At 48.7% G+C, this 27,393-nt stretch overlaps 2 protein-coding genes across 6 annotated transcripts in view; one reads left to right on the top strand and one right to left on the bottom strand.

The window, feature by feature from the left end:
• Positions 1-2,916: 2,916 nt before the first annotated feature.
• On the bottom strand, positions 2,917-7,934 carry UTP11 (UTP11 small subunit processome component). The gene is made up of 8 exons (XM_074563228.1): positions 7,743-7,934; positions 7,607-7,668; positions 6,936-7,038; positions 6,568-6,681; positions 5,739-5,832; positions 5,412-5,542; positions 3,841-3,951; positions 2,917-3,207 (listed from the first exon to the last, which is right to left on the bottom strand). Exons 1-8 carry the CDS (start codon positions 7,803-7,805, stop codon positions 3,124-3,126), a joined length of 762 nt encoding a protein of 253 aa, XP_074419329.1. The 5' UTR covers positions 7,806-7,934; the 3' UTR covers positions 2,917-3,123.
• A 697-nt stretch (positions 7,935-8,631) lies between these two features.
• The window catches only part of FHL3 (four and a half LIM domains 3), a 28,828-nt gene continuing 10,066 nt past the window's right edge, over positions 8,632-27,393 (top strand). The window contains exon 1 of one of the 5 annotated variants that reach the window (XM_074562725.1): positions 8,632-8,782. Coding sequence is in view for 2 of the 5 variants with exons in the window: in XM_074562720.1 (XP_074418821.1) it covers positions 21,716-21,722 (7 nt within the window). In the remaining 3 variants the exon portion in view is untranslated. Of the gene's footprint in view, positions 8,783-21,474; positions 21,723-27,393 lie in introns of those variants that run through there. The other 4 variants (XM_074562724.1, XM_074562722.1, XM_074562720.1 and 1 more) reach the window with 4 other exon arrangements.

The following is a 27,393-nucleotide window of genomic DNA, read 5'->3' as shown; positions in this document are numbered from 1 at the left end:
CTCAAATCTTTAATTGTTTTGGAGTGTGATGTTGGATGTGGGAAGGTGTTTTCAGATAGCTCCTGTCCAGTTTCTTTCGAGAGGTGAAAGGGACTGGGGATCTTCCTGAGAAATGGCCAAACAGGACCATTTTGGGCACCACTTTTGCTCCCCACACTTTCAAACATCCACAGGCTTGTCTGCCAAGGAAAATAAAAATGGATTCTCTCTTCCAACAGGCAGCTCCTTTCCCATTGATCTGTGCCGTGGGGAGCAGGTCTTGGCACAAAAAGATAGTGTTTAAGCTGTGATGGCATTTTCAGCAATACCTGCCTGAACGTTTCTCTGGACACTGAGCCACAGTGATACCGTGAAATGCAATGATGGATGTTGGTCAGATAAAGGTGCTTTGGTTTTGCTCTTTAAGATGGCGCAGGTGTTTTGCTGGCGGACGCTGGGAGCTCTGCAGGGCCGTAGGTGTCTCAGCCCTGTCTGCTAAGGTGGAAGTTCAGCGATTGGCACCCCCCAAATCCTTCACGTTGCAGGTAGGAGTAAGCGAAATGTCTTTGTGCATGAGAGCTGGCACCTTCTTTCGGTCTGTTGTGGACACAAGATGATAACCCACTCTGCCCTGACTGGATTTGTACCTAGGCTTTTGTGGTCAGGGCAAGAAGTCTGCTCTATTCTCAACCGGATGATGAACAACGCTCTGGTTTTGCTTTAAGACCTTCAAGGTTTCCCAGGGAAAAGTAACTCAGACCAAGCACCGCTTCTGCTCCTCGTATCCCGTGCGGCGAACACGAAACTCGTGTCCTCACTCAAAGCTCGTGGCTCCTGCGTGCCAGCGGGCGGAGGAGAACCACCACAGGAGGAGCAGCGCTACCGCACTCAACCTGTCATTTTCTCTGGTGAGAGCACTGACCGCTGGAAGCCGCGCAGCCACCAACGGCATCCCATAATGTCTGGCTCCTTTACTGGGGAGAGATGGCTCTCTTCCAGGGATTAGGTCATTTGTGCCCATTGCTACACTTGAGCTGCCAGTGGGATCGGAGGCATCAGGCATTTTGAGCATCGGGCTAATTAGCTGTTCTTCTTCAGGTTGTTACTTTTCAGCTCCTGCCAGACAGCAATTCCTTTAGGGTCTTCCAATGGAATTGTTGTTTTCTTTTCCCTTCCTTTTCAGTAACTCTCTCAATGCAGGTAAAATGAGTCAGGGATAAGGATCGAGTATTTATCCATTTAAATCTCAACCTAGAAGAGACTTCACTCCAAAGACACCCAGGCAGTGTCGTGGGGACCTTGATGTATGTTTTAAAAACAACTAAAACGTGGGGGAACTTGGCAGTTGCCTTAAAATCTAGCTTGATTTTCATTCCTCTGGCTTTTTGCATTTCTCCCCGTATTGCCAACTTCAGCTTTCAAAATCAGCGAGTTGCGCGTATGAACTCCGCGGGTTCTCTTCCGAACAGCCACCGAAGGGCCGAGCCCGCTCTCCTGCGCCGGCTCCGTACCCTCGGAGCCGGGAGACCTGGGAGCACCGAGAACGGGATGCTCCCGGGGCAGCCCTTGGCCGCGGGAGGGCGGACCCGGCCCTCCCGGTTCCCCCCCGGTCCCGTCCCCGCCGCGGCGCGCTGCTGCCCCCTCCCGGGGACCGGGGCTGTCGGCGCCGCTTCTGCCCCCGGTGGGAAGCGACGGCGGCGGGGAAAAGCGTGTCGCGGAGGTGCGGGGGCTTTCCCCGAAGGAGCGGGAGCCGCGCTCCCCCGGCGGGTGTCGGATGGGTCATCGTGTCCCTTCAACGGTGACATCGCAAAACTTCACCTCCCGCACCGGAGAATCTTCACCGCTTTTACGAGCGAAGCGTAGCACGGCCCTTCACGCTTCCCGCAGCAAAACTCACCCCACCGCTGGTGCGAACTTGGCAGAAACAATGGCTGAAGCTGCATTTTAGCGAGTGAAAAAGTGGCATTTCATCCAAGAGAAGCTAGGAAAACTCCTAAGTGTTTGGGAAGAGATTGAGAAGTGCATCTTTTCTTTTTTTTTTCTGTTGTTTTGGGTTTTTGGGGTTTTTTTGGTTGTTTTTTTTTTTTTTTTTGTTCCCCTACCATCTTGCATGGGCATGTGCTCCTTATTGGCAGACCTAGGTACAAGCAAGATAAGAAAAGGAATGTTTACGCCCAGGCTCCCGCAACTTGCCCAAACTGCTCCAGGACCCTCAAGGATGCGTCTTCACTGCTCTTGGCTGAAACCCCCTTCCAGCTACCCACGCTGCAGCGAGCATAATGTCAGGGACACACTTTTGTCCCGCAGTCGGCTTCTGTATTGTCTCTCCCCGTGTGTGAACTCCAGTATCGCCTTTCTGCAAACTTGGTGGGTGACACTGGAAATTCAGTCTGGCACCCGTGCTACCCCATTGTACAGGAGAAGAAAGAATAAGCACAAACAGCTGCTCAGCTATGGAAACTATTCAAAAAGGTAGTTTTTCTTCCTTTTTGTACAGTGGAAAAAACAATTCCCCGCTGCTAACACCATTCCAGAAGAGTCTGGCTAATGTGGTGCCTGAATTCAGCAATGCGCCCTTAGCAGTGCCTTTCCACTCCTACATTTTAAAGTGAAATACTTTGTGCAGATAAAGCAAAATGGGAAAATTATAGAGGGCTTTGGGGGGGGGTGGTGGGGAGTGATGAGGAAGACAGTAATTCAACTTTAACCTGCTTGAAAAGATAGCTAAAAAAGCTGACCTGAAATCTCTTCTGGTTTTGGACGTGTCGTGCTCCGCTGGCCCGAGCCGAACCCGACCATCCCAGAGCCCCTTTTCTGCCCCTGTGCTGTGCGCAACGCGGCTCCCCGGCTCTTAATTTTGACCTTGACTTTTCAAGGATTGTTTATGGTGCATATTACTAGGACATTCAGGCACCTCTTGTGGCTTCCCACTGTAAATACCAAGACAACAAACTCTCTGATTTATTAATCAATTAATTAGATACAATATATTTATGGCTACCGCAGGCCCACAGCAATTTGTTTTAACAAATTCACTGCTAGGCTGCAGTGAAAACCAAACTGAGACGGTCTATCAGTCCTTCTTCATGACTAGAACCCTCTTTCTTTCTAAGCAAAGACGGTAACAGTTATTTAATGGAATGGCTAACGTTTCCGCTGAAATTTGAATTTGTAAATAGCTGGACTATTTGTAGTCTCTTTCTTCACCTTTACTTTGTGAGTTTTGTCCTGGAAAAAAAAAAAAACCAAGAAAAAAATATTTGCTGGCATGTAAGAAGGAAAAAAACCAAAACAACCAACCCACCCTCATGTAACTAAGAAAGCCCCTGTCTGGGGCTGACAAGGTGTTAGGGAAAAATGGTCACTTTCCACTGTTCAGCTGGAAATTATATTTCCGCCTGCTCTTTCCTCCTTTAAGTTGTCAGGCACAATCTGTTTTGTTCAAAAGCACCAGCGAACTGTAAATCCCATTGAGACAAATAACTTTTTGGTCATTGGGATTTTTAAGCTCTTCTTGTAACCTACAGAAATGGTTCCTTGCCTCTGCTACTTGAAAGTATTATTTTGGTCCTTGAGAGGAGGCAACAGTATTTTAGAGGAGACTTGTGAGCACCATTTCGAAGCTGAGTCTTTGTCCTTGCTGACCTGGTAAGAGTCAGACTAGCAGATACGATTTACTAGCCATGGCACAACTGGAATGCTTCATCTCCTTGCTTTTTCCATACTAAAAGAGGATTACTTATTTTTAGGAGTTATCTGGAAGCATCAGTATAAAATCAGAGTGAAGAATCACGTACATACAAAACTAGACCTAATGACCTTCACAGAACAGATTCAAAGAACCAGAAGTAAATCTCTCACCAAGAGATCTTTACGCGTCTGGATTTTCTGTGCAACAACAAACATGGCCTTTTCTCGTTCAATGCGCTGCTTCAGGAGGTCATACTGATTCTTCCTTTGCTGGGCTAATTTCTGGAGGGGAAAAAAGAAGCGTTTTTAAGACAGAGAGAGGAACAAGGCACTATGGTCTATCACTGACCTATTCTGAGGCACTTGGGCCTCACAAACATTTTTTTACATTTTTAAATCACAATCACACTAAAGAATGCTGTGGTTGGATTCCAGAGAACTGTTTTAACATCTTAATTCTCATAGTAGAGGTTTTCTAGTTAGGACTTAATTCTTTGTGCTTGTTTTAATCTCCGAAATCCAATGTAATTTTTCTAAATCCTCTGGATTTCAGTCTTGAATGCAAGATAACATTTAACTCTCTAAAGAAAACCCAGTTTACTGGGGGGGGGGGGGGGCATGGGAAACAGAGACCAATTCCTGAAGTGCTTAGAAATTGCACAGAGGCCTCCCAAAATGCAACTTGTTTGGTCACGTTTACCTAATAAGAGCGGATGGCTTTCCCAGCACAAAAGTGGTATTACTGCAGGTGTGATTGAAGTAATTAAATTAAGGAGAACAGATCCAAACATGCTTAAAATATGACTCAGACATTTAGAGGAGAAAACTTGTCAGTCTACAACTTGTCCGACTGCTTTACTGACAAGCCAAACCGAGAAAGCTGGCAAGAAGAAAGGGACCACAGGGTGTTTGTTATCTGCCATCTGATTCAGAAAACAACAGGTTACAAATCCACCAATCGGCAATTTTAGACAACTTTGTTTTTACCTTACGCAGACCAACTCAAGCTTATAGGTCTGCCCAGTACATCTGAACTAATTAAGCAGTATTTGCAGTGTTAAAGCTGAGCGTAACTATTTCTAGGAGAGAAGTGCTGTGATATTAAAACATCAGAATCGGAGCTGATTGCGTAAGCAATTCACCCCGAAGGATCACGAAACGCTTTAGGAAAGCCAAGAAGTGAGACTATAGCTTAAATGTCCTTAAGAAGAAAAGGGAGGAGACAAATCCTGAATCTCAAGCCACTTCAGGCTCGGAACCTAACTGAAAAATACCGTAAGATCAGAAATCCGACAACAGATAGGTCTGTGTTGGAATAAGCTGCAGCACGTTCCTATTCAGCGGTGCAAGAGTTTTTGGTAAGGTGTGAGGGGAGACTTCACAGTGGATGCTGCAAAAATCACAAAACCGCAGCAATCTAAGGAAAAGATAGTTCCATAGTTGTATGTTGTGTAACGGAGGAGAAATACATCAACTTTGCCAAGGAAACTGCCTAGTCAGATCTGTACCATTCCTTTCTGGCCCATGCATCACAACTCTCGATTTATAATCCACAGTGGACTGGGACACAGCTGAACAAGTTCTCCATGGCGGTCCACTACAGCCTTGCATCGCCAGTAAAAATTCTAAGACAACAGAACAACTTTGTTCTCCTTCACAACGGTCCAGCGAGTCCTCTTTAGTGCTTATTATATAAAAGATGTAAAGCATTAAGAAAACTAGAGTACAAACAGTGGCAGTACCTTTAAGTGGACAGGCTCGGTGGCTCCTTTCAGCGTCTCTTTCTGCAACGTTGCAATGGTTGGTCGGTTGTACACCCTACCTACGAGCTCTGGAAGCGTATCCAGCTGAGTTGCAATATCGAACTCCTGAACTATAAACACAAAGAAATTTAGGAACAAACTCACGTGGATTTCTTGGACTAGTGCTCAGCAAACCTTCCATACGTGTAGCTTAAGTACAGCCAGCGATGGAAGCCCCAGCATCTATGATAACACCACACTATTTTAAACAGCCTACAATAAAACACCACACAACGCTTTGTCTGGCAAAACCTATTTAAACCTTACCTTCCTTTTTGGTATCCAAAAAGAACACGTGCTTGTTGGGATTCTTCCCCTCAGCATCCAGCAGATGGAGCTCCGACTTCAGCCTCTCGATTTTCTGCAGGAAAGAGAAGCTCATCAATGTGGCCAAACATCCCTAACAAGGTAAATAACGTCTCCCTGAAGTAAATTCCCCTTTGTTTCTCAAGCATCTGGACTCTTTCTTCCTTTTTAACCTTTGAAAACATATCTAGTCTGTATTTATGTCGTCTTCATAACTTTTTTGAGTAGAGGTTAACAGTAATTTCCAGTATTACCCAGCCAAATAGGTACAAATCAATTTTCAACACAGTAAGTTACCTGTATGGCAGACGAAGTAGGAACGATTACCATGAAATCACTAGCAAAAGTACGAAGGGAAATTCAAAGCTGATTTTCTCTAATTTTTTTTATCTGCAGTGATGGTGTGGGGATCAACATCAGAGCATAAAACATTTTCAGAACGGGGTCATATTTCTGTTGATTTCCTGCCTACCATATTCAAACGACCCACTTCAGTAACAATAATCCCCAATTCTTTATAAGAATGGGAAGCGAGAGTATGTGTTTAGTGTCTGAAATTTACATAAGAAATTGTGGTGTTTTATAATAATGCATAGCGTAATTTTTATTATCCAGTATACCTTTAGGTTCTATATACAGCGCTCCACTGACATTTCCATCACTTCCAGTATTACATAAATCAGATTTCACTAAACATAAACACAATAGCCTACAACAACAAAAAACCACAAAAAGAACAATTCTGAGCGAACTGGAAAACTCAAAAAAAAAAAAAAAAAAGAGGTATTACCTTGGCTTCTGCCACTCTTTTCATTTCCACATATTTAATATCCTGTGTCCTCATCAGTTTCGCCTGTTCAGGGGTCACCTCATCCTTTGGCTGCTTTATTATATGAACTCCATCCTAAAACCAGACGGAACACAGCACTTGCAGACAGGTAACATTCTAGCTATAGTGTACTACGGGTCCTAATAATAAAAGCACAAAACCCTTTTTGTCCTCTGCCCTTCATTTTCTTCCAAGCCTTCCACAGTTATCAAACCAAGTCTGCTAATTTATTTCCTAACTCATAAATTAAAAACAAAAGAACATAGGAGAAAAAATGCTACTTAGAGTAGCAGAGTGTAACCCTGCTTGAAGGCAATTTAGATTCTCACCTGGAGCTCTGCACGTATCATTTTAAAGTAGAATTCATCAGGATTCTTGTCCAGAGCTTTCTTCTGAAGTGCTCTGAGGGCATTCTGTTTCTTGTGGTAGTCACTGGGGGAAAAAAAACCAACCAAACAGAAGCTGTTCAGCAGTTTCTCCACGTTCACACTCCCTGATGAGATGCTGAGTCCTTCAAAGTGATGCTCAGAGCTTCGAGCCAGCAGACAAGGCTCCTTGTATAGAGCTGGCCACCAACAGACGACTTTAGCTTTACTCTTTATTCCTTAACAAAGCTGGAAATTAACAAGTGTCCAATGGTGTTATAATGGAAACACATTCATCTATTCTGCAAAGCTGACCGAGCTGCTTAAGACTCTTGGATCTACAGAATCAGCCATTAACGATGAAAGATAATGCTTGTAATTTTTTAATTAACCACAGTAACAATGATTTTGGGAGGCCTTGGCCATCCACATCCCCTGACTTGGCCACAGGGATGTCACCCTCTGCACCAGACGGGACCAGGACCATGGCTCTGCGAGTGATCGCGGACACTGGCCCGGCGGAGCCCGTTCCGGCCTGCTGCGACCCTCGGTACCGACCCCCGGTACCGGCCCCCCCCCCGGCTCCGCCCGGGCCCGCCCCCCCCCCCGCCCGCCGTCGCGGCGACCCGACTCACTCGGCGCGGAGCCTGTAGTCCTTCTTCTTCTCCAGCAGCCCCAGCCTCCTCCGGGCGGCGGGCTAGGGGAGAGGGAACGGCATGAGCGGCGCGGCCCAGGAGACCCGACCCGTCCCGTCCCGTCCCGCGCACTGACCTGTGCCCGCTCCCGGTGCGGGCGCTGCCCCGACTTGGCGGCTTTCTTGAAGGCGGCCGACATGGCGGCGGCCTCCCCTCGCCTGACTCGGGCCTCGCCGCGGTGCCCCCGCTCTGCCCCGGCCCGGCCCGGCCCGGCCCGGTGACGCCGCCGCCCCGTGGAACGCTCAGCCGTCGCGCATGGGCCGGAAGGGGCGGGGCCTCGGGGTCAAGGGTTGCGCGCGAGGCTCGTCGGTCGGTAGCCCCGTCTCCATGGCGACGGCGGGGACCGGCCCGGCCCCGGGGGGATCCGCGGCCCTGCCCGGACGCTGCTCGGCGGCTGGACCCGCTCGGGGCGGCGGGCGGCGCCTGGGAGGGCACGGCCCCGCGGGTGGATTGAGTGGAACGATGCCGGGAGCGCTGGGCTCCCGCTCGCCCTGTGCGGGGCTTGTCTGCGCCTGCCTGGGGCGGCTCTGAGCCGCAGCCCCGGTGCGGGCAGAGGGCCGGGTCCCCCGGATTCAGCCGCGGGGCGTGCAGCGAGCACTGGCGGCGCGGGGAGGAGCCGGCGCCTCCCGGCGGGCAGGGCTCCCGGCGCCGTAACGGGACTATTGTGTGGGGCGGGAGGCGGCCGGTTCCTCCGCCGCCCGCTTGGAGCCGGGGGACCCCGCAGCCGACCGGACCCCCGGAGCCCGCCGCTACCCCCGCCGTGCGGGCGGCCCACGCCGAGCCGAGCCACGCGGCGGGGGAGCGGGCGGGCTCCGGGGCGGCCGCTCGGAAGCGACAGGGGAGGCGAAGGGGTTAGCGCCGGGACGGGGCCGGGGCCGGGGCCAGGCGGCCCCGGTGCCGGCGGGAGCCTCCCGCTCGTAGCTCGTACTCCCCCGCCCGGCTCTCGGGGCGGGCACCGGGCGGCAGAGCCCGCCGCCCCCGTCCCGTCCCGTCCCGCCGTCCCTCAGCCCCGCCCCGGGCCGGGCGGGGCCGGGCTCCGCGCCGCGGGGCTGGGGAGCCGCGCCTGGCCATCGCCGGGGCGAGCAGCGAGCGGGGCGGCCCCGGGACGGCGACCAGGTGGGTCAGGACGGGACGGGCGGCGGCGGGGGGAGCCCGGGGCGGCGGCTGCCGCCCGCTTTGGGCCCCGCAGCCCCGGGCGGGTCGGGGCGGCGGCGAGGGTCGCCCCGGGGGCGGTGGGAGGAAGGTGCCTCCGCGGCGCTGCCCGGGACGGGGCATCCCCGCGGGCCCCCGGCTGGGATCACTTTGTCGTTCCCCGGGATGCGGTTGGCTCCGGGAGCTCCGCGCCGGTTCGTTCTGGGAAGGGCAGCTCGCACCGTTGTCTAAAAGAAAAAAAAGAAAAAAAAAAATCAAATCCTTTCGGCCGTGTCTCTTTCTCAGACTGTAAAGTTCCAATGCTCAAGCTGTACTTTATTAAAAAAGCTCTGAAACTTTACCCAACCAATAAATTTAGGAGTAAACGTAAACCAAATGCTCAAACGTAGCATAGGGAGATTTTCAACACATCCTAAATGGTTGCTATGTTTCCAGAGAATCCCAGGGTAGGTATGGGGAAAGACTACTCGAAGCCTTGCTTTTTTGTGTGTGTTAAACAAAGACTCCAAAGGCACAATTTGAATCTTGCTATTAAAAAAATAGCTTAGCATCTTTTAATTTTTTTTTTTTTTGACTGAGCACAGTTTTGTTTCAGAATGTTATGTTTTCTTAACAGGTAATGTTTTATTTTTTGGTTTCCAGTTTTGTTGGTATTTTGTACTTGCGGTTACATGAATCACTTTGACTCTTTCACAAGAATTCATGGATGTACTTTACAGTCAGCCTGGGTGAAGCCTGTGAGCAGGAATTACACTCCGCTGGCTCAGAGCTCAAAGGGATGGCCTGCAATGATGGTTACTTACCTGCACAGTGCAGGCTTTGATACTGAGGTCTCTATATTTAGATTTGAATTTAATTCGTTTGCTATTTTCCCAGTTTTGAAAATCATAAAGAAATCTTTCCAGAGTGGAAATCCTATTGTAGGAGCGCAGTGAAGATCGCCTTGGACCAGGCTGAAGGTCCGATGAATGCGGTATCCTGGTGAACAGCCAAGGAAGAGTGTGGGGAGATTTCTTCTAGTTTTCTGACTCCTCTACTTGGCATTAGAAATCTGTGGCTCTTCTAGCTGCTATGAATGTGTGATTGTCAAATATTCCTTTGCTGTTAATTTTTGAGAGGTGTTTTCTTGGATATTTCCTTAGGAGCCTGTCATATTTAAATATCTGTCTTTGGCATGGGTAGTATTTTTCTGGTGTTTGTAGAGGTGTTGAAGCTACCTCATTTCCCCAGTTTGCTTTGTCAGAATGTCATTTAACTGACTGATAGGCAGGCCATCAGCAGGAAAGGGGAAGTCTGACATTTCTCTTGTCTTACTTTTGTGCCATTTTCTTTCCCTTTCCTAGGACAGAGACTGCTTGCTTCTCTTGCTGGCTCCTTCCTTAGAAGGCACAGAGTTGCAAGCATTAGTTTAATTCTTACCCAGCTAGGTCTGTAATTTTGTATACTTTTAAGACTGGTGGCATAGCACAGGAGACAAAAATAGAGGTAGTTGTGGGCACTAATTATAGTGGATGCTATACAGCAAAAGGAACTTGTAGCAGGAGCTCCTTATACCTGCACATAGTGAGTGGTGGGGACACCAAAGGCAGCGCGGTCGTTGGAAATGTCCATAATTCCCTAGCAGGGAGCCCTGTCAACAGTTCCATGGTCTCAGCTTCTGGAGCACCACTGTTTCTCCATGTTGGATGTTTCTGAGGTGCCTCTTGGGAGAAAATCTGTGCCTCTCCCCTGCCTGCCGAGAAGCATCCGAGAAGCCGAGTGGTGACTTGTGTGCGGAGATCAGGCTGGTTCCGTGCTCTCTGGGAGGGTGTAGGTTGCTGCCGTTCCCTCTGCAGGGTTTGCAGCCGTCTGCAGCGCGTCTGCTGCCAACTCTGCTTCCTCTTTACACCGCGGATCCTTCAGACTGGGCTCTGGAGCAGCTGTGCTGTCCGGGGACACAGCCGGCTGCCTCAGCTCTCTGAGATCGTCATGGGGAAGAAGGACAGGAGTATCTTTCCTGGCCCATGTCGTGGTTGCCCTGATCAAGCGTGTTTCTTTTTTCTGTAGAGTACCAGCCTTGTGTGGCTATAGGCACTGTTCACTGGGCGATAGATTTCTGAGGGGTGTGGGCTTGTTGATGTTCTCTCAGGTTTTGGACCTGGCAGCTTTAAGATGGAGGTAGACCCTTAACCGACGGAGCCAGGAAAAACATCTCTGCGGGCAGGTTACTGAAATTCCCAGTGCTGCACCAACTTTGGAAGCACTTGGTTCTGTTCACAGCCAGGACTCGCTTGCTCTATTGCTTGCTCTATGAGGTACGATGCTTTCTGCTGTGTTCCTAATTGTGGCTGAGCTGATGCTGTTACATGGCCTGCTGTTTTTTCAACTGCCAGCAGTAAAATGGAATAAATGTATTACTCTTAGTGCCCAAGTGATTCCCACCCCCTCTCCCTGGGAAAGGACTTTTATGCTGATCACAGCACTGATACACAGGATTTTTATGGTGGCCCGCTTGGGTCCTCGTTCATGTCTGTGAGGTTTTCACTGTCCTTAGCTTGCATGAGGTCATGCTTGGAGAGCCCTAATTGCAGCGGTAGCCTCAGGAGAGAGACACAAGTGTAAACCTTTTGCCTCTGCTTCACCTTTCGTGTGAGAGAGTTTCCATAGACAAAGAAAGTCTTTACGTAAAACTGGGGGCTGGCTGACTGGTCTGAATAAAAGCCAAACTTCTTAACTAGACAAACAGCTTCATAATTTATTGTAATTGCTCAAGTAAGGAAACCATTTCTCCTCCGGCGTTCATTATTCAGTATCCTTGGTCAACATCCCCTTTTCTTGGATTGTCCACGCTGGCCGTGGAGCACCCGGCTTGGTCTGGCGAGAAGGTGGTGAATGACGCTCGCAGTTTTGCTCAGCATTCGGCTCCAGAGTGCAAGCGGCTGCCCCTCATCCCACAGGGGACTTGGGCTGTTTCTGCTGAAATAGGTGTAATTTCAATGGCTAAACTGTAAAATTCAGGGAGAATTTGACAATGTTTTGCCTGGCGATGTCATGAAAACAAATATAAATATTTTACTGTGTTAAAAAGAAAGAAGAAAGGACAGTTATAACAAGAGACTGCATGTAGGAAAAGACCTGTTGTTGAGGCACAAAAACTTTCACCAGTATTCTTTAATCTACCAAGAGTTTAGGATCGTTTCTAGAGGACAGGACGTTCAAGTATGAGGGCTGAGTTTAGGAGCAGAGGAGTTTCGGAGGGACCAGTGTCCCGCAGCCAGGCTGGACGGCCCTGGCTGCTCTCGGAGGGGCAGCCGCCGCGGAGCTCCCGTTCTGCCGCCGCGGAGCTCCCGTTCTGCCGCCGCGGAGCTCCCGTTCTGCCGCCGCGGAGCTCCCGTTCTGCCGCCGCGGAGCTCCCGTTCTGCCCTCACTCCTCAGCGAGGGGGTGGCGTTTCCCATGAAGGCTGATGGGCAGCTGCTAGACTTTGTCCATTAAGAAGTGGTGGGTCTTTAGTACAGTTGGGAAGAAAAAGGCTCCATTCTGCAGAGATGTAATTGCTGGGAAAAGCCCGTGGGCTTTGTTTCTTCTCTTCCTTCCGTTTTGCACTGGTTTTGCCAGGTGTAAAATACAATTGTCAGCAGTTTACAGGGAGGGGGAGTGTCAGTTTTCCGGTGGAAGAAAATATCAAGGGTCTGATTGTGAAAGGAAAGGGGAAACTGAAGAATGCCACATGGCTTCCACCTTCCTGTATTTCATCCTAGCAGAATGCCTCTGCGAGTGACTCGCTTTGTCTCTGTGGATATTTGCTAAATAGAGAACAGTTCTAACAAACAATTCTGCCCCTACTCAACAGGAGCCCACCGAGAGGATAGTGTTACCCTGGGAGGAATTGGAAAGACACGTCCATTGGGGCTAATGTTAATAAGTTATATTGTTATAAGTGTGATAAGTTAATAGTTAATGAAGAGTTATTTAGAAATGTGTAAACCCAGAATCCAAATAGCAATAGAATAAAACTCCTGAAATTTATGTTCTTGTTCTTAGCGCAGTCTCACTTTGGCGTTGTTTGCCCTGTGGTCATCTGACTGTTAGCATTAACTCATATCATTTTTTTATTTGGCTCTGAATATATTACTGAAGTTTGGCCTAGGCTTGCTAGTTGCAGAGTTCTTCTACACAGTATTTCAAACTTCTCAAATACAAAAAAAATTATTCTTAAATCAGCACCATGGATAAATATTACCATGCGACCCTTCTGATCGGTGTCGTCGCTGGATGCAAGTTTGTTGATGTTTATGCCCAACCTGCCCGGTGCCAGTTCTGTTCAGGAATATAAATTATGTTCCAGCACCAACTCGGTGGCTGATGCCAAGGACATAATCTTTACTGCTTCCTAACTTAGTTTTGAATGTCTGAGCCATAAGCCAGAGGAATGTGCTGTATCTAACCTGGAGCTGTTAGCAGCCTCCGAAGTCGTAAATCCAGTGCGTGGAGGAGCCAGTGCAGGTGACTGGACAGCTGGAGCCGTTCTCTCGACGCTTTTTTTCGAGGGGAAAAGGGACGTCTGAATAGCTCAGGGAAACGCTCGGTGTTGTTGGAACGGCCGTGGATCTGCTTCCCTAGTGCTTCCTTCAGCACATGTCACACTCGACCCTGCCAGTCTTGAACACCAATGGGAGTCAAGTCATTGTCCCCAGTGGCAGATTAAACTGCTTGGCCATTGTTGGGAGTCCAAGATTTTCCTCTCTCGCCCTGTTTAAATGACTGCTTGGATGTGAAGCCAAAGTAAACATGAGCTAATAAAAAATGTAGAGATAACAGATACGGACTAGCTCTTGCGGAGTCAATGGGCATGCTGCAGCACAGAGATGTGTGACTTTTGCTTGCATCTTTTTCTGCTTTAGTTGTAAAGCTCAATTACCTGAAAGAGGTGGTACAGATCATGTATAACTTCCTTTCTGTTGTGACAGGGGAACTGTATTTATGTGTATCCTTTGAATGGGAAGGGGGTCTGTTGCCGAGGATCTAGTGCCTGCCTTGCAAGCTATAGCGCGCAAACCCCGGGCCACACTTCTCTCGCTGGAGGTGCCGTGGCAGCTCATGCAGCTTTGGAATACTTTCCTGTATTTCCCCACAATGCGTTTCCTTGTTGGCAATAAATGCATTTTCAGCTGACATTTTACTGTTTCATTTACTCAGTACACAGCCTGTGAAGGCCGTTGCTCTGAGATAACATTGAGATCAGTGAGTAAGGAGGTAAGATATCTACGTGGCTATCAGGAGTGCCTAAACTTATGGTAAAGGAAGGAATGAGATTGCGAGAGGATCAAAAATCTGTCTGTGTGTGAGCCACTGTGGAGCGACAGGGGTTGGAGTTGGATTGTCCCTGTATTCCTGTGATGTGGTGCTACCGAATACTGTGATATGTTATAAAAGGTGCTGAAGCGACTGGCTGGAGAGGTACCGTAACTGTTGGGATATACAGCTGTTTTCAGTGCTCCTGTGTTGCTCGTATGCTCAATTGCAGCGTGCCTGAAGATCCCTGACCCGCCAAAGCCCGTTTGCAGTGGTTTTCTTTGCTGTCTCCTTCCTGAGGCGCAGGCTGTGCCTTTGGCTCTGGTGGGGTGGTGCGGGCTTGCGCTCTGTCCTCCGCTGTCGTGGCACGGCAAGCGGTGACCAGCAGGTTACAGAGAAACCGAGGGCCGAGAGTGTGATATGACATTAAAGGCTGCTGGGCAATAATTACCATCAACGGTACAGATGAGTCCAGGTCTAGGAACGGTTTTTTCCTCTTTCATCCCAAGCCAGCGGTGGCTCACGCTGACGGCACACCTGGAAATGAGGTAACCAAATACTCTGCCCACATTGTTCGGATTAGCTGGGGCTTGGGCACAGACGGAGCGTGTGTTTTCTCTGCTCCTGGGCAACCTTTGTTCTCCTGCAGCCGGAAAGCCTCGCTGATGACATGAGACAGGACAGGGCGCTTCTCCCTTTCTTGGGAAGGATGGTCCCGAGCCACCCGTGGTGTGACTTTCCTGAGAAATGCCCTTTCCAGATGCAGAGATCTTGCTGCCATTGAAGTATGAGGCGGAAATACTTCCAGCGCTGCCTGAACATGTTATTTAGGTCAATTGCAAGGAAGATGGCAACATGAATCAGAAAAGGAGTTGGAAGAGGAGGAAAGGCATTAGACAGCACCTTGACATCCCCTGCCAATGCAGGATTTTCCTCTGCCAGCAGAGAAGCACAGTTAGAGATCACATTCATTGTCTTCTGTGCTCTCCGTTCGCTCCTGTAACTACGAGCAGCTGGACTGGAAATGAAAGAGAAGACTGCAAACTTGCCTTGCCTTTATCACTCTGCATCAGTGTACTATTTCCTGGTGTATTAACTAATCTCTCCGAAACAGAGAGACAGAGCAAGGTCTCCTTATCCGCCCAGAAAATAAGATACATCAGAATAATTGCTCCAATTGCATCCATTTTGGGGGAATGAGTCTCCGGAAGATGCGTTTGTGGAGGCACAGTCATCGTTTTTGTGGCGACTGCTCGCTGGTGGGGTGCTGGCCGAAATCGCTGGGATGGTTTTCCCACCAGGTAATGGCAGGCGGTGCCGGGGCGGGGGTGAAGCAAAGCCACCAGCCGGCGCTGGGCTGGGGGGACGTCAGCCACGGTGGGAAACCTTCTAAACGTGTCCCGCTGGGCCGGGCTTTGCCGAGCGCTCCGCTTCCCTTCCCAGAGGAAGCAGCCTGAATTTACCCATTGCTCTGTAGAGACCTGTAGGCTAAAACAAATTATTCTTACGCAGTAGAAAACATTGGGACCAACCTTAACTGATGAAGCAATTTGCCAGCCTTTAGCCTCAAGGTCCCGAGTCCCTCAGGGCTTTCCAGCGTAATGACTTGGGTCTGTTTCCCAGAAAGATTCTCTTGGATATGTGCTGTTGGCAATACTCTGGCTCATTACTGGCCGTTTTATTTTTACAACAGCCAGCTCTTGTTAGCTTCGTTCTCACAGTATTGTTTTCTTTCTAGAAGAAGCTTTTGCTGGCTCTCCTAAACTATCACATGGGAATTGCTTACTAGCTTAGATTTATTTTTTTTTGTTTTGACCCAAAGCTGCGCTTCGCTCTCCTCTGTAACACTGCCAACATCATTTCCAGTCTCTTTTAAGCATATGTTTTGCAATAATATCTAAACTCTTGGCTCCAAATAACTGCCTTACAGAGAGATTAGTATCTTTTAACAAAGAGAAGCAAATAGTGAGAACAAAGGCAATATCTTGAGAGCCTGTAAGACTATCCTGACCTTTCCCAAAGGCCTCAGCCTAGACCTCAGCGTTTCACTAGCAGATGGCAGGAATCAGGGTGGACTTGAGTTTGCGCAGTCCTCTGCTCGGTCGCCGTGTTTGCTGGAAATGTGCTCTGCACATTGTTGCCATCTGGGCTTGACTGTACTATTCTTATAATCTCCAGGGAGCCTTCTCTCGCAGAGCTCATCTCTGATGGAAGTCCTCTCTGGCTGACCTTGCACTCAGACTAGCGTTAGCAGCCTGGATTTTGGAGATTTTGACAGCAGCGTTTTTCAGGGGAAGAAAACTGGCCTGGGAGAGGTTTTGTCCTGGCTGGGGAGGAAGGTATGCCACGTGCCAGCGGCGTGCCCTGGGTATGCAGCTGGGTACGGGGTATTCAGCTAGGGCGTGAGGAGGTCAATATTGATGTTTTCAAAACTTCAGGAGAAAGTGCTACAGGAACGCAAAGGCCTTCAGAAAATCAGCTGAAAAATCGCCTTTGCTTTCGATGAGAGAACTGGATGTGTAGGTGGGAAGGAAGTTGCGTGATGCCATTCAGGAAATCCGCAGCAGTGGTGGGACCATACCCCAGATTTTCTGATATTAAAAAGCTCCTCCTTGGTTTGCATCAGTGCGTGTCTGGGAGGCAGTGTTGTCTGATCTGCAGAAATAAAGGTTGATGGGTAGAGAATTGGCATCTCTGGAAGTGAAGTGTCTCTCCTAATTAGCACATGGCTCAATTTGGGTTGCAGGTGAGTTGAGTTCCAGTTGCTCCATGCATTTTTATGAGTTTGCTGCTTGTTAGTGCAAATGACTAATGTCTAAATGCAGAGATTTCAGCATCTCCCTAGGACTAAATACCACGAGGGTTAAATGTTTTTGCTTTTGTTAAGGCTTTGGCTACAGAGTTTTGTGGCAGAATAGCAGAAGCGTGTGAATCTGATGCTCTGGTGAATGTTAAATGGGACTATCTACACTTACATTTCTAGCCTCATTGATTCTTCCTTTGTACTGCTGTAGTTTCATAGATCTGGAGGTTGAGGATTTCAATTAAATTTGCGCAAAATGGCTTTGGGGCAGTTTCTGCTTGGGCATCTGTGTTGTTGCCCTTGTAAGTATAAAACCCGATGCACCAGACTAAATTAATGCAATCAGAATGGTTTTTCTAGAAATCTTTTTCTAATCCCTCTGAATTGCGATTCTTAAGATTTGTATTCAGATGTCTCCTGTCACGCAGGCAGAATGAGGGCTCCCAATGGTGTGAGTAACTGCTCTTGGCAGCACTGTTTACCACAGTAGTAGCTAAGTTTTGGATCTTGTACGTTCCGAGCCGCAGGTCGGAGTCTGTCGCTGCACCAGTTGCTGCAGTGTCCTGGAGAATTTCCTGCATTGCTTTTTAAAGATTTATATAAGCAGGGACAAAAAATAGATCAGAAGACTCGCATACACCATGGAGATCATCTCCCGTGCCGGCTCCTCAATGGCGCTGCTCTGCGCTGGTGACACCTTTGTGATGGTTTGCTGAACACCGACCCTACAGCACCCGTTTGTCTCCTGCTCCCTCCTGTCCCGGTCCATCCTCAGGAAAAGTCTCCCTCTTTCCTCCGCCTCTTGCCCTCTCCGGCTGTGTGCCGGCTGGAGCTCACTTGGGGCTCCTTTTGACGCAAAATCCCAGGAGAATTGGTGCGGCGGTGCCCAAGAGGCTCCTCTCCACCTCTGTCCCGCTGTCTCCCAGGCGTGGGGGCTCCTGCCTTCCGCAGGCTCCCGGCGCAGCTCTTGAGAAATCTTAGTGGAGAGTTCGACCTGGCAGATGGAGGCTGTTACCTCATTCCACAAAAATGCTTTGTTATTGAGAAAATGGAAACTGTCTGAGGTTTGGGAGCTGAATAGAGTCATTGGTGTCTGTTTTAACCGCAGTTTGGTGGTGACTGCTGAAAGTTCCCTTCTCCGAGCATTCCCTTTTCCTACACCCATAATCTTCAAGTCATTGGAGAGCTGCAATGATTTAACTCATTAGCTGAGCAAATGCTGAAGACTGTTGCATACTCTGCAGAAACTTTGCTAAAACCTCAGCATCTTCCAGCAGAAGAGGAATGGCTAGCCAATAAATAACCCTTTGCAAACTGTGGCCAGAAAAGCAATCCCTGTGGATACTAAGCCAAATTCAACTCTCTTTTTACAATCTCAGCTGTGCTTCTTGTTTACTTCATTTTTTTAAAAAAGCTGAATTGCGATTATGCAGGAACTTCTTGGAGAGAAAAGGCACGCACGGAGGCTGATGCTTTGTAATTCTTTTAACACAGGTCTCTCAATCCCAGTTCTGAAGAGAAATTTCTTTTCATCGGTAATTTTTAAAAGTAGATTTCAGCGATGGGAATTTGGGAGCATAGGAGAAGGAATGAAAGTTGAGATTGAACCATTTGCAAGCTGGTTTTCGTATTGCTCCGAATAATGAGTTAGTACGGAAGAGCATTAACCTAAATCCAAGACTTGTTTTAGTTAACAGATCTTTGTATGCATTTGTGAAACTGTGGCATCTGATACCTCCTGCTGAGAGCATCGCATAAGCATTATTCACCAAGCATCCTGACAGAGCTGAGAGCAGCAGCGTTAGCTTTTTGGAAATAAAATGAACTCTTTATTTATGTATTTTTAAACTAATGAATCTTAGTGGGCCAAATGAAAGCCTTCCAGTGGCTACAGATGGTTTTCACATGACTAACTGCTTTGGTGCATAGAAAAACCGAGAATACTGGAACAACAAGATATTAAATATTTAATTATTACCCCAGAATGTAAATATGGCCTTGATATTTTGAATTTGTTTACTCAAATTTCAAGTGTTCACTTAGAAACTTAACAAGATTGGGACTGTATTAATTGATATCTGGGAAGAAGAGTGGCTACTCAGCATCTCCTCCAAATTTCCTCTTTAAATATCAGAGCAAGTTTCAGTAACAGGAATTTGCTCAACTGGAGAAATAATCCCAGCTGTTTCAGGCAGAACCCAGGATCAGTATTTTAGCTGTAACGAGCTGTTTCCGTTCTAGATCCCTGCTTTCTGTGGGTTTACAGTGTAACCATAAAAATCCTTTCCAGGCTGAGCTCTGCCTCCTGAGGTCTTTGGGAGGGGTTTTTTTTAATGTAAAATGCAAATTGTGAAAACACTTAGCAGTTGATTTTTTTCAAGCTGCATTTTACCAGTTTAGAGCCTATTCTGGACACACAATTTTCCTGTAACTGTAAAGCAACGGTTTCTTGAATGGTGCGAGCCCCCAGGATTTCCCTCGTGAGCGTATCAGACATGGGGTAATTTCTGCTGTAGTTCGGGTCTGTGTGGCTGCAGATCATGCCATTTTCCGCTAAAACAGCGTGCGTACTAACTTGGCATTGCTGGGGAAAAAACGTTTGCTTTTTTAAGGCTCTTCTAATGAAACAAAAGGAACTGGATAATAATATGAAACGTCTATCTGAAAGGCCTAACCTCAGCATGGTTGAAGACAGAATCACAGAATTATTTAGGTTGGAAGGATCTCTAAGGTCATCGAGTCCAGCCGTAAAGACAAAAATTCCTCTTTAAGATCCACATCCCATGGCAATATTCCTAGATATTGCTCAGGATGGGAAGATGGTGAAGAAATAATAGCAACAGAAGAAGTGGATCCTGAGCTGTCTCTGAGTGCAAGGACTGCTTTTGTCAGCATCGTGATCCCACGTATGGCCTAAACCGCTGACTTCTGCTGGGCTTTGATCTCACCTTGGAATTCCACTACCCTCATTTAAGGAAAACGTGGCTTTTTCTGTTCCCCAGAACTAACACAGTTTGAACTGGTGCGGAACTCCCCGCGCTGCGCTATTCCGGCGCCGCCTTCCAGCGCAACGCGCTCGCTCTTAAAGCCCAAAGTTTAAATAGTAGGAGCGACTCGCAAAGGCATGGTGTTACTGGGTCAAAAGATCTGGAGTCTGGATTAACTGTACTTTAACTGCGCAGTACTGTGTCTGCCTGTCACAGAAGGGTTTGGGTTGGAAAGGATCTTAAAGATCATGTCCTCCTCTTCCTTTTTCCCCTGCTTCTCACGAAAAGTTCAGTTTATGGAATCTGTTTGGCCGTAGGTCTACAACGTGCATTCGTGGGTGTCACAGTTTCCAGCTGACGGGGATATGTGCTGCGTCTCAGAAGGAGAAGAAAGATGGACAGGGACTTGGATCTTGGTTCCATTTTTAGTTCTACCAGGCTTGCCTTGTGCCAAAACCCTCCGAGGTGCAAATCCCAGGAGGGAGATAAAATGACTCCCTGCCCTGCAGGTATTATAAGGGTAAATAATGTTTTTTCTGGTGACAGCTGTTTGGGAATTGAGGAAGCAACAATCCGATGAGAGGTTTGGGATGTCAGCTCTGTGGAAACTGAGCGCTCCCGCATATATTTGTTATTTGCAGTAGGGAGCTGGGGAGCTAAACTACTTTCCAAGTAAAGAAACTAATCTTTAGTTCGTGTCCTCGAAGAAGGATTAGTTATTCTCATCTGCCTCTTTTCTCAGCACATGGAAATCTTCAAATAGAAAAGTCAGCGTTTAAACTTTAAGGTGTTTCAGTGGCTGCCTTTAACTCAGTGAAAACTTTATATCAAGACAATTGCTGCGATGCCTAACTCAGAGGGTTCTGGAATATGTAGAATAATGGTGGTACTTACTGAGGGGTCATTAATAGCAACAGGTAGACAGTGTGTTGCATGTAACTCAGCCAAGAGAAGTTTTATTTCTAGTATTTCTCAACCCTACGCAAACCGTGTAACTCACAGGAAGATTAAATCTGCCCCATTGCGCTTGTGGAGGAGCCTTGGGTGTGTTGCTTTTGGGGAGCCTGAAGAGCTGTGTGTGGAGAATCCCAAATGCAGTTGGGGCCGGTGAAGGTGTCAGACCATCTGCACAGCCCCTGTCACGCTTCATGCGCTGTGACGCGGGGACTCAGCTCAGGAGCGATGAAGTTGGTGCTTCCAGATCATGGTAGCTTGGAGTCTTGACTTGAGACGAAGACGCAGAGCAGAACGTTGAATAAGAGTTGAAGAGGGAAACCCAGAGGTTTTGCATGACTGGGCTCCGCGTAGATCGTGCTGTTTGAGTCACTGACCCTTTCCTCTGGAAATCAGTGAGTTCTGTGGTTCACCTCATTAGTGCCTGACTTGGTAGGTCAGGCTAATAACAATGTTCATTAACTTTTTCACTTTCTGTTAGGAGTTTTGCTTGTTCTCTTTCTTCTCTGCCATCGTGACATTGAGAAATAGAAAGGGTTTGGAAATGAAATGCGTCTACACAAAATTGGAGTCGGAATTCTTATGTCTCTTATGAAAACTTAGAGTAACTTGAATTTGAAGTGTCCGATTTCCAGTCACAAGTAGTGACATTTAAACCTCCGTAGGAAATGCAATCCCTGTGCTGATGTCACCCCCTGGTTTATGATGGGGCTGCTTTTGTTCCTGGGCAAGCACTTGGGTGTTTTGCTGGCCAAGTGATGATTTACTGGTGAGTCTCTCGCCGGTTGCACCTGCTCCGGCCGTCTGCGCCCTGAGTCACCGGGAGAGCTGCGTCCTACCCTGCGGCCGCCGCGTTCTGCGCTGCTCCATCGCATCCCACAATGCAAGGTAACAGAGACCTGGTCTGAGCGTTTGTTTCCGGGGGTTCCCCAATGTGGGACAAATATCTTGCAAATAGAGCACTTCTGCTCAGTGAGAACAGAGAGAGGGTTTTTAGGGCGTTTTGGTGGTGTCTTGGTGCAGTGAAGCACACGATCCCTGAACTGCCTGAGCAGACAAATGGCTTTGGAGAGTCTCTCAGCCTGGGCAGAGAGCTGGCCGCTGTCGCTCCCCTCGGCAAGCGGCTGTGGAGCATCTCTGCAGCAGAGAAATGGGGCTTTGCTTCATATCTGCTGCTTCAGGGGCTGAAACATCAACTCTTCTTGGACTTTACCCGAAAGCCATCATGAGAGGAGCCTCCGTTAGTTAATATTCTGACCTTTCAGTTCCTTTTTAATCTGTGGCAAATCTGTTTCATGTAGGTTTCCCTTGTAAATCTCAGCTTTGAATGAGAGAATGAGGCTCTGTAAATGAGCCAGGGACCTGGATCAGGGGGCTCTAATATTGTTACTTCTTTTCTATTTGCGTGTTTGGTGGTTTGGTTGTTTTTTTTTTTTTTTTTCTGTGAAGGAGCGGTTTTCCTCCCTTTATGAGTTTCCAGGCACGGGTGCCTTGCTGCACCGCCTGCCAGCCGCGGTGCCCCGTGGTTGGAGCGAGAGCAGCAGCGCGAGTTCTGAGCGGGCACATCAGCGCGCGGGGGCATCGGTGTTGGAAACTCTGTGTGTGGCTGCGGGATATAAAGGCGTTCAGAAATTTTGTGAGCATGGATGCCCATAAAATAGCTGTTTCCACTTAGGCTTTTGGATGTGGCAAGAGTTTTCCCTTTGGCAGATGCTGCTAAAGACTCTTTATCTGCAGGCATGGCAGCACAGCGTGGCAGAGATTGGAAAGCATGTCGCATCTTGCAACTTTCTTTTTAGTGCTTGCAAGGAGTTGTTTCTTAGAGATTTTTTTTATGTAAAATATGTGACAATTGCAACCAATGGCTTCTGTTGTTTAAAACGCGCAGTATTTAAGTGGTTTTTAAAGGTGCCCGTGAGAAATGCTTGAACAAAGAGACTGATTTGAAGCTAACCAGCTCTGTATAGTAAAAGTAAATGATAGCTGGTGACCCGATCACTTAGCAGGGAAATCCTCCGCCACAGAAGCAGGAAACTTGTTTTGCTTCTACTAGAGTGGCTAAAAGGAGAGGTCGCCGTCTTCTCCCAGCAATGCCAGTCCTCGTTGTGCAGCTCCCCGTGCTCGGCGGGGCTCGCCGCTGCCCTGTCAGAGCGGTCCCTTTTCCAGGCGGGCAGCAGCTGGCACCCACAGCATCTCCCAGGCAACAAATGAGCTTCGTTTTGTTTCGGACCACAGGCCAGCAGTTCTCGGGACGGAAACCTGAGACAGTTCATCTTTGCCAGGATTCGGTCCTTCCCAGATTTAGAAGCTGCTCACGTGGCTGCGAGCTGCAGCGCTGAGGTTGCCTTCGCTTGCAGGGGACCCCAGCAGCCGGGAAAAGCGCCGTAGCGGGAGACCATCCTCAGCGCTGGTGGGAGCAGCGGCACCGTGGAGAGCCCTGGGGTCGGTGCTGGGAGAGGGGCCATTGGGCAAGAGCCTGTGGGGCACAGGGGTGTCACTGCAGTGTCCCCCCTGTCACCTCCCTGGCTTTCTCTCCGCTCCGTTGACTTTGCGTGCAGGTTGGAGAGCCCCGAAAGGCACAAACCTGCCAGGGTTACAGTGCAGGTCACCTTCCTCAGCCAGCAGATCCGCTAACAAAGAAACAACAACAAGAAACCAACTACAAATGCTCATTTTTGAGAGGCAAAGAATCAACTTGGAAAAGGGAATATTTTGACCAAATTTGGTGAAGAAATTTGCTTTGCCCTTTAAGTAATAGGCATGCATTAAATAAAACATGTCTGGTTTATATCTTTTCCTGCTACTGTAAGTCAAAGTTGCTTTGTTTATTAAAAAAAGAAACAAACAAACCCAACTGAAATTGAGCAGAGTCTTGATCAGCAAAAGAGCTGCTGGGCTTTCTGCAGAAAACAGTTAATAAGGGATTGGGCTCGGGCCGCGCAGGTTTGCTTTTCATCATGTGAGCATGGAACACGCGCACTGCGGCTGCGCCCGTCCCCCGCAGCCCGTCCACCAGCTCACGCGTGTTCTTGTCCAGAAGCAGCCCTTTGATTGCCTTTATGTGCAAAAATAGAGGTATAATCGGCTAAGCACCTTTTATTCAGGGACAACAAAAAGCTGAGTAAGCACTAACTTAAATTCCGGATCACCTCGGAATTAAGAATGGCTTCATCCTCAATTTAAAAAACAGCTGCCTCTAAGGGAAAGAAAAGTGAAAACTACAGTATAAGCTGGAATTGTAAGAGAACTTTAGGGAAATAGAGTGGAATTCCATTATTTTGCAGTGATATCTGTACTGAGATGCACAGACCCCAAGAACTAGCAACTAGAGCCGTCAGATTATTTTTTCTGCGTGTAGGCTGTGATGTCTGTTTGCATTGCAAGATTCTTGTGTGCTGAGCAGATCTAAGATGAAGGTAAATTGGCCTCCGTGCGCAGTTAGTCATTTCCTCTCATGCTTTTACATTTGAAATCTCGTGTACTGGATGTGACCTTTATTTCACAGGGCGAAGATTTTGAAACGCTATTGCCGGAGCCCTGGGTTTGAGCAGTTGGATCAGCCATTGGGCTTTTCCATGGCTGTGGGCCAACTGTGCTGGGTTAGACGGGCATAGATCAATCCACTCTAAAATTAAACTTTCATTGCTAGATTATAATCCTCACGATATGCTTATTCTTCCGGGCTCCCTTTTTTTTTTCTTTCTGTAGTAGCCAGGGCACTATAAAGATCTCGCTGGTTTTCTGCCTTGGGAAGGTTTAGGACATCCCAGGCTCTGTGCGACAGAGTTCTGCCTTCTGAGTTTGGGGCGTGGATGCGTTTTCCCATTTTGTTGGTTTCTGGAGAATGCTCACTTCATGCTGGTGCCCTGTACCTCGCGCGAGGTTGTAACTGCAAATGGTGGCGTTACGAGGCTGTAGCACACAGGACAAGAAAACCTGTGCTCCAACAGGCAGGTGGCACGAAGCCCCGTATGGACCAGTTTGTAGTTTTCACGTACATTTATATGTGCTCTCTTCATGACTTTCTTGATGAGACCTCATCTGGTTGCAGTCCCTCCCCACCAGCTTTTCTTGTCCATCACTTCATAATGACGTGGGCAAAGAAGGTTCACAGGTAAATCGTACAAGGGACGGGCATTTCACTGTCCAGACCAGCTCCTGCCTGGGCCTGGTGTGAAACCTGGGGCCTGGCAGCCGGCCACTGCCCGTTAATTTGTTTTATATGGTTGATGACTATCTTCAGGGTTTGTTTTATGTTCTTGTGTTCCTGTTTGTTGCCAGTAGGGTGATGGTTAGTGTATGGTCTGCTCAATACATCTAAAAGGCCATTCAGCCCTGCACGGACAGCAAGTTCCTCGTTCTTGCCCAATTTTCTAGCTAAAAGAAGAAAACTAAGGGAATTTGTGGATTTGACCTTGGCAGGTTCTCATGATGTGATTTCTCAAGCCCCCGCTAGCTGACGGCGTTTTTGCCAGGGCTGTTGAGGCTGAGAGACCACAAGTGGGTGGGAATTGTGTGTGTTGCCACGTTGGGGACGTGGCGTGAGCTGATGGTATGGTCCAGCGCTGGCAGCCTCTGCGATGGCAGCGCCGGCGTGGGGTTGGGACGCCGCGGGGCCGGCGTGGGGTCATGCTGGTGTGATGTCGTGCTGCCGCGGGGCTGGTGTGGTGCCCGCTGGCTGTCACAAGCGAGGAAAGCCTGAGGATTTTGTGCCCTCCCTTTCAGTATGACTCTGATGCTTTTGATATCGCCGTAACCATATTGGAAGGGGAGCATATCCTTCTCTCTGAGATGGGATGACCAATGTGCTCGAGAGGAGAAGGGAGCAGGACTTCAGAAAGCATCGCACGCCTGTTCCTTGCTCCTTTTTAAGAATTGATACGAGCAGCCGCTTCCCTGGCCTGTGACTCCCGCTCCTCTGGTCGCACCGAAGCTCCTGTGATCGGTCACGCTCCCTGAAACTTGGCGCCAGCGTCTTTCTTCCTATTATGGTCACCCTGGCCACGTCGGCAGCTGCTGCCCCGCAGCCCCCTGCGAGCTCTGGTGACCGACTGGCTCGGTGCAGGCGGCCGCTGCCAGCGGGCTCCCGCTCAGCCCACACTGGGCAGGGGAAGGAACCCGCCATGTGGAGCTTGGGCCAGGACATCTCTCCCTTCTCCCAAGCCTCTCCAGAGGTCGGCCAGAATCTCTCCTGGCACCTTCCTAAGCTGCAGGTTTCATGACCATCTGCTAAAGGGGACTTTGTTCAGCTGGGAAGAAGTTTCCGATGTGTTCGTATCTTACTCCTCTGCTCTCGGACTTCCTCCTTCTGTTAAGTCGTCTGCTTGAATCATGACAGGTCCAAACTGCCCAAATGGTTTCAATTCCAGACTTCCTGTTGAGTGCACGGAATTCGCTTTCTTTGTATACATTTTGAGTAAGATTAACAGCTGATCTCTTGAGCAAACATTCAGTTTTAATGTTAGCAGAATGACACAGGCTGCTTGTTCTGAATGTGTCCTGGCAGCTCTGCTGCCGTTAGCTCTGCCCTCGGTCCAGGCTGCCCCCCGAAGGGGGAGGATTTTGTTCAGAAACTGAAACAGTTAATTAACCCTTACAGCTGATTAGTAATAAATTTTTAACTCTGAAATCACCCCTTCCTTTCTTCCTGGGCAGAGTTTTTCTTTTTACGGTTGCGTGGTAGGGACTCCTAAGCTTCTTTTTCTGACCCTGGTAGAATTAACTTTCCCCAAAGCAAGTAAGTCTAGAGCGAGAGCTGAACTGCATGTTGCCTTTCTCTGTGTCCGCCTGCGCTCTGCTGCCCCTCTGCTGGGCCTGTGGAAGGTGGGTGGACGCAGTGAAGCCGGGCACCCACGGGAAGCCTGGCATTTCTCACTGGTGGCGTTTGAATAGAATCTTCCGTTTCTCTTCCCGCAAACCACGTATCTTCATGCTCACCGTGTGGATGCTTCAGCTCCCGGCTGGGCTCAGGGGACCTGCTCGGATAGGAAGGATGTGGGGAGGAAAGGGACAGAAGTAGCTGAAAACTAAGTGCAAAGCAAGGTCTCAGCCACAAGAAATTACAGTTTGTGTCTCAGATGGGCAAACCCGCCTGGTTTTCCACTGTAGCATGGAAAATTGGATTCCCCTGCAACTGCGGCCTCATTAAAAAGAGATTCTTTCTTTAAAGGGTAGAGAAGGGACAAAAGTCCCAGTGTGCACAAATACTGGCTCAGAGCTTTGTCCCATTACCTTGTATGGGGATGCTGCCTTGTGAGAGCCTGACTTACTAGCAGCAGGTTTTCCTTTCGCATAGGAAAAGTTTTGTTCTATGTTTCCTTATCTTAGGAGAAAGAAGGAGGAATTTAGTGCTAGAGGAAAAAGGTCTATGAACTCATGGGTGTTTTGAAACCAGAGCGGCAGCGGTTTGGAGTTCCTTAGGACTCTGAACTTCCTGCAGCCCTGGTCCACAGGCACCGGGGGTGTCGAGGTTTCTTACGGACCCCCCCAGACGTCGACTGGAGAGCGTGTGTAAGCACGTCAAGGCCAAAGCTGTTTGCATGTGCGGATAGCTGACTCT

The sequence above is a fragment of the Larus michahellis genome, chromosome 19, assembly GCF_964199755.1.
Source record: "Larus michahellis chromosome 19, bLarMic1.1, whole genome shotgun sequence".
NCBI lineage: Eukaryota > Metazoa > Chordata > Aves > Charadriiformes > Laridae > Larus > Larus michahellis.
This window is presented reverse-complemented; position numbering and strand designations above follow the sequence as displayed.

Bases quoted from the DNA above. Each gene is read 5' to 3' on its own strand.
- UTP11 (XM_074563228.1), bottom strand. From the start codon at position 7,805: ATGTCGGCCGCCTTCAAGAAAGCCGCCAAGTCGGGGCAGCGCCCGCAC. The intron at 5,833-6,567 runs GTAATACCTCTT...TCTTTCCTGCAG, and splicing joins AAAGAGTGGCAGAAGCCAAG to AAAATCGAGAGGCTGAAGTC. The intron at 5,543-5,738 runs GTAAGGTTTAAA...TTGTGTTTATAG, and splicing joins TTTGGATACCAAAAAGGAAG to TTCAGGAGTTCGATATTGCA.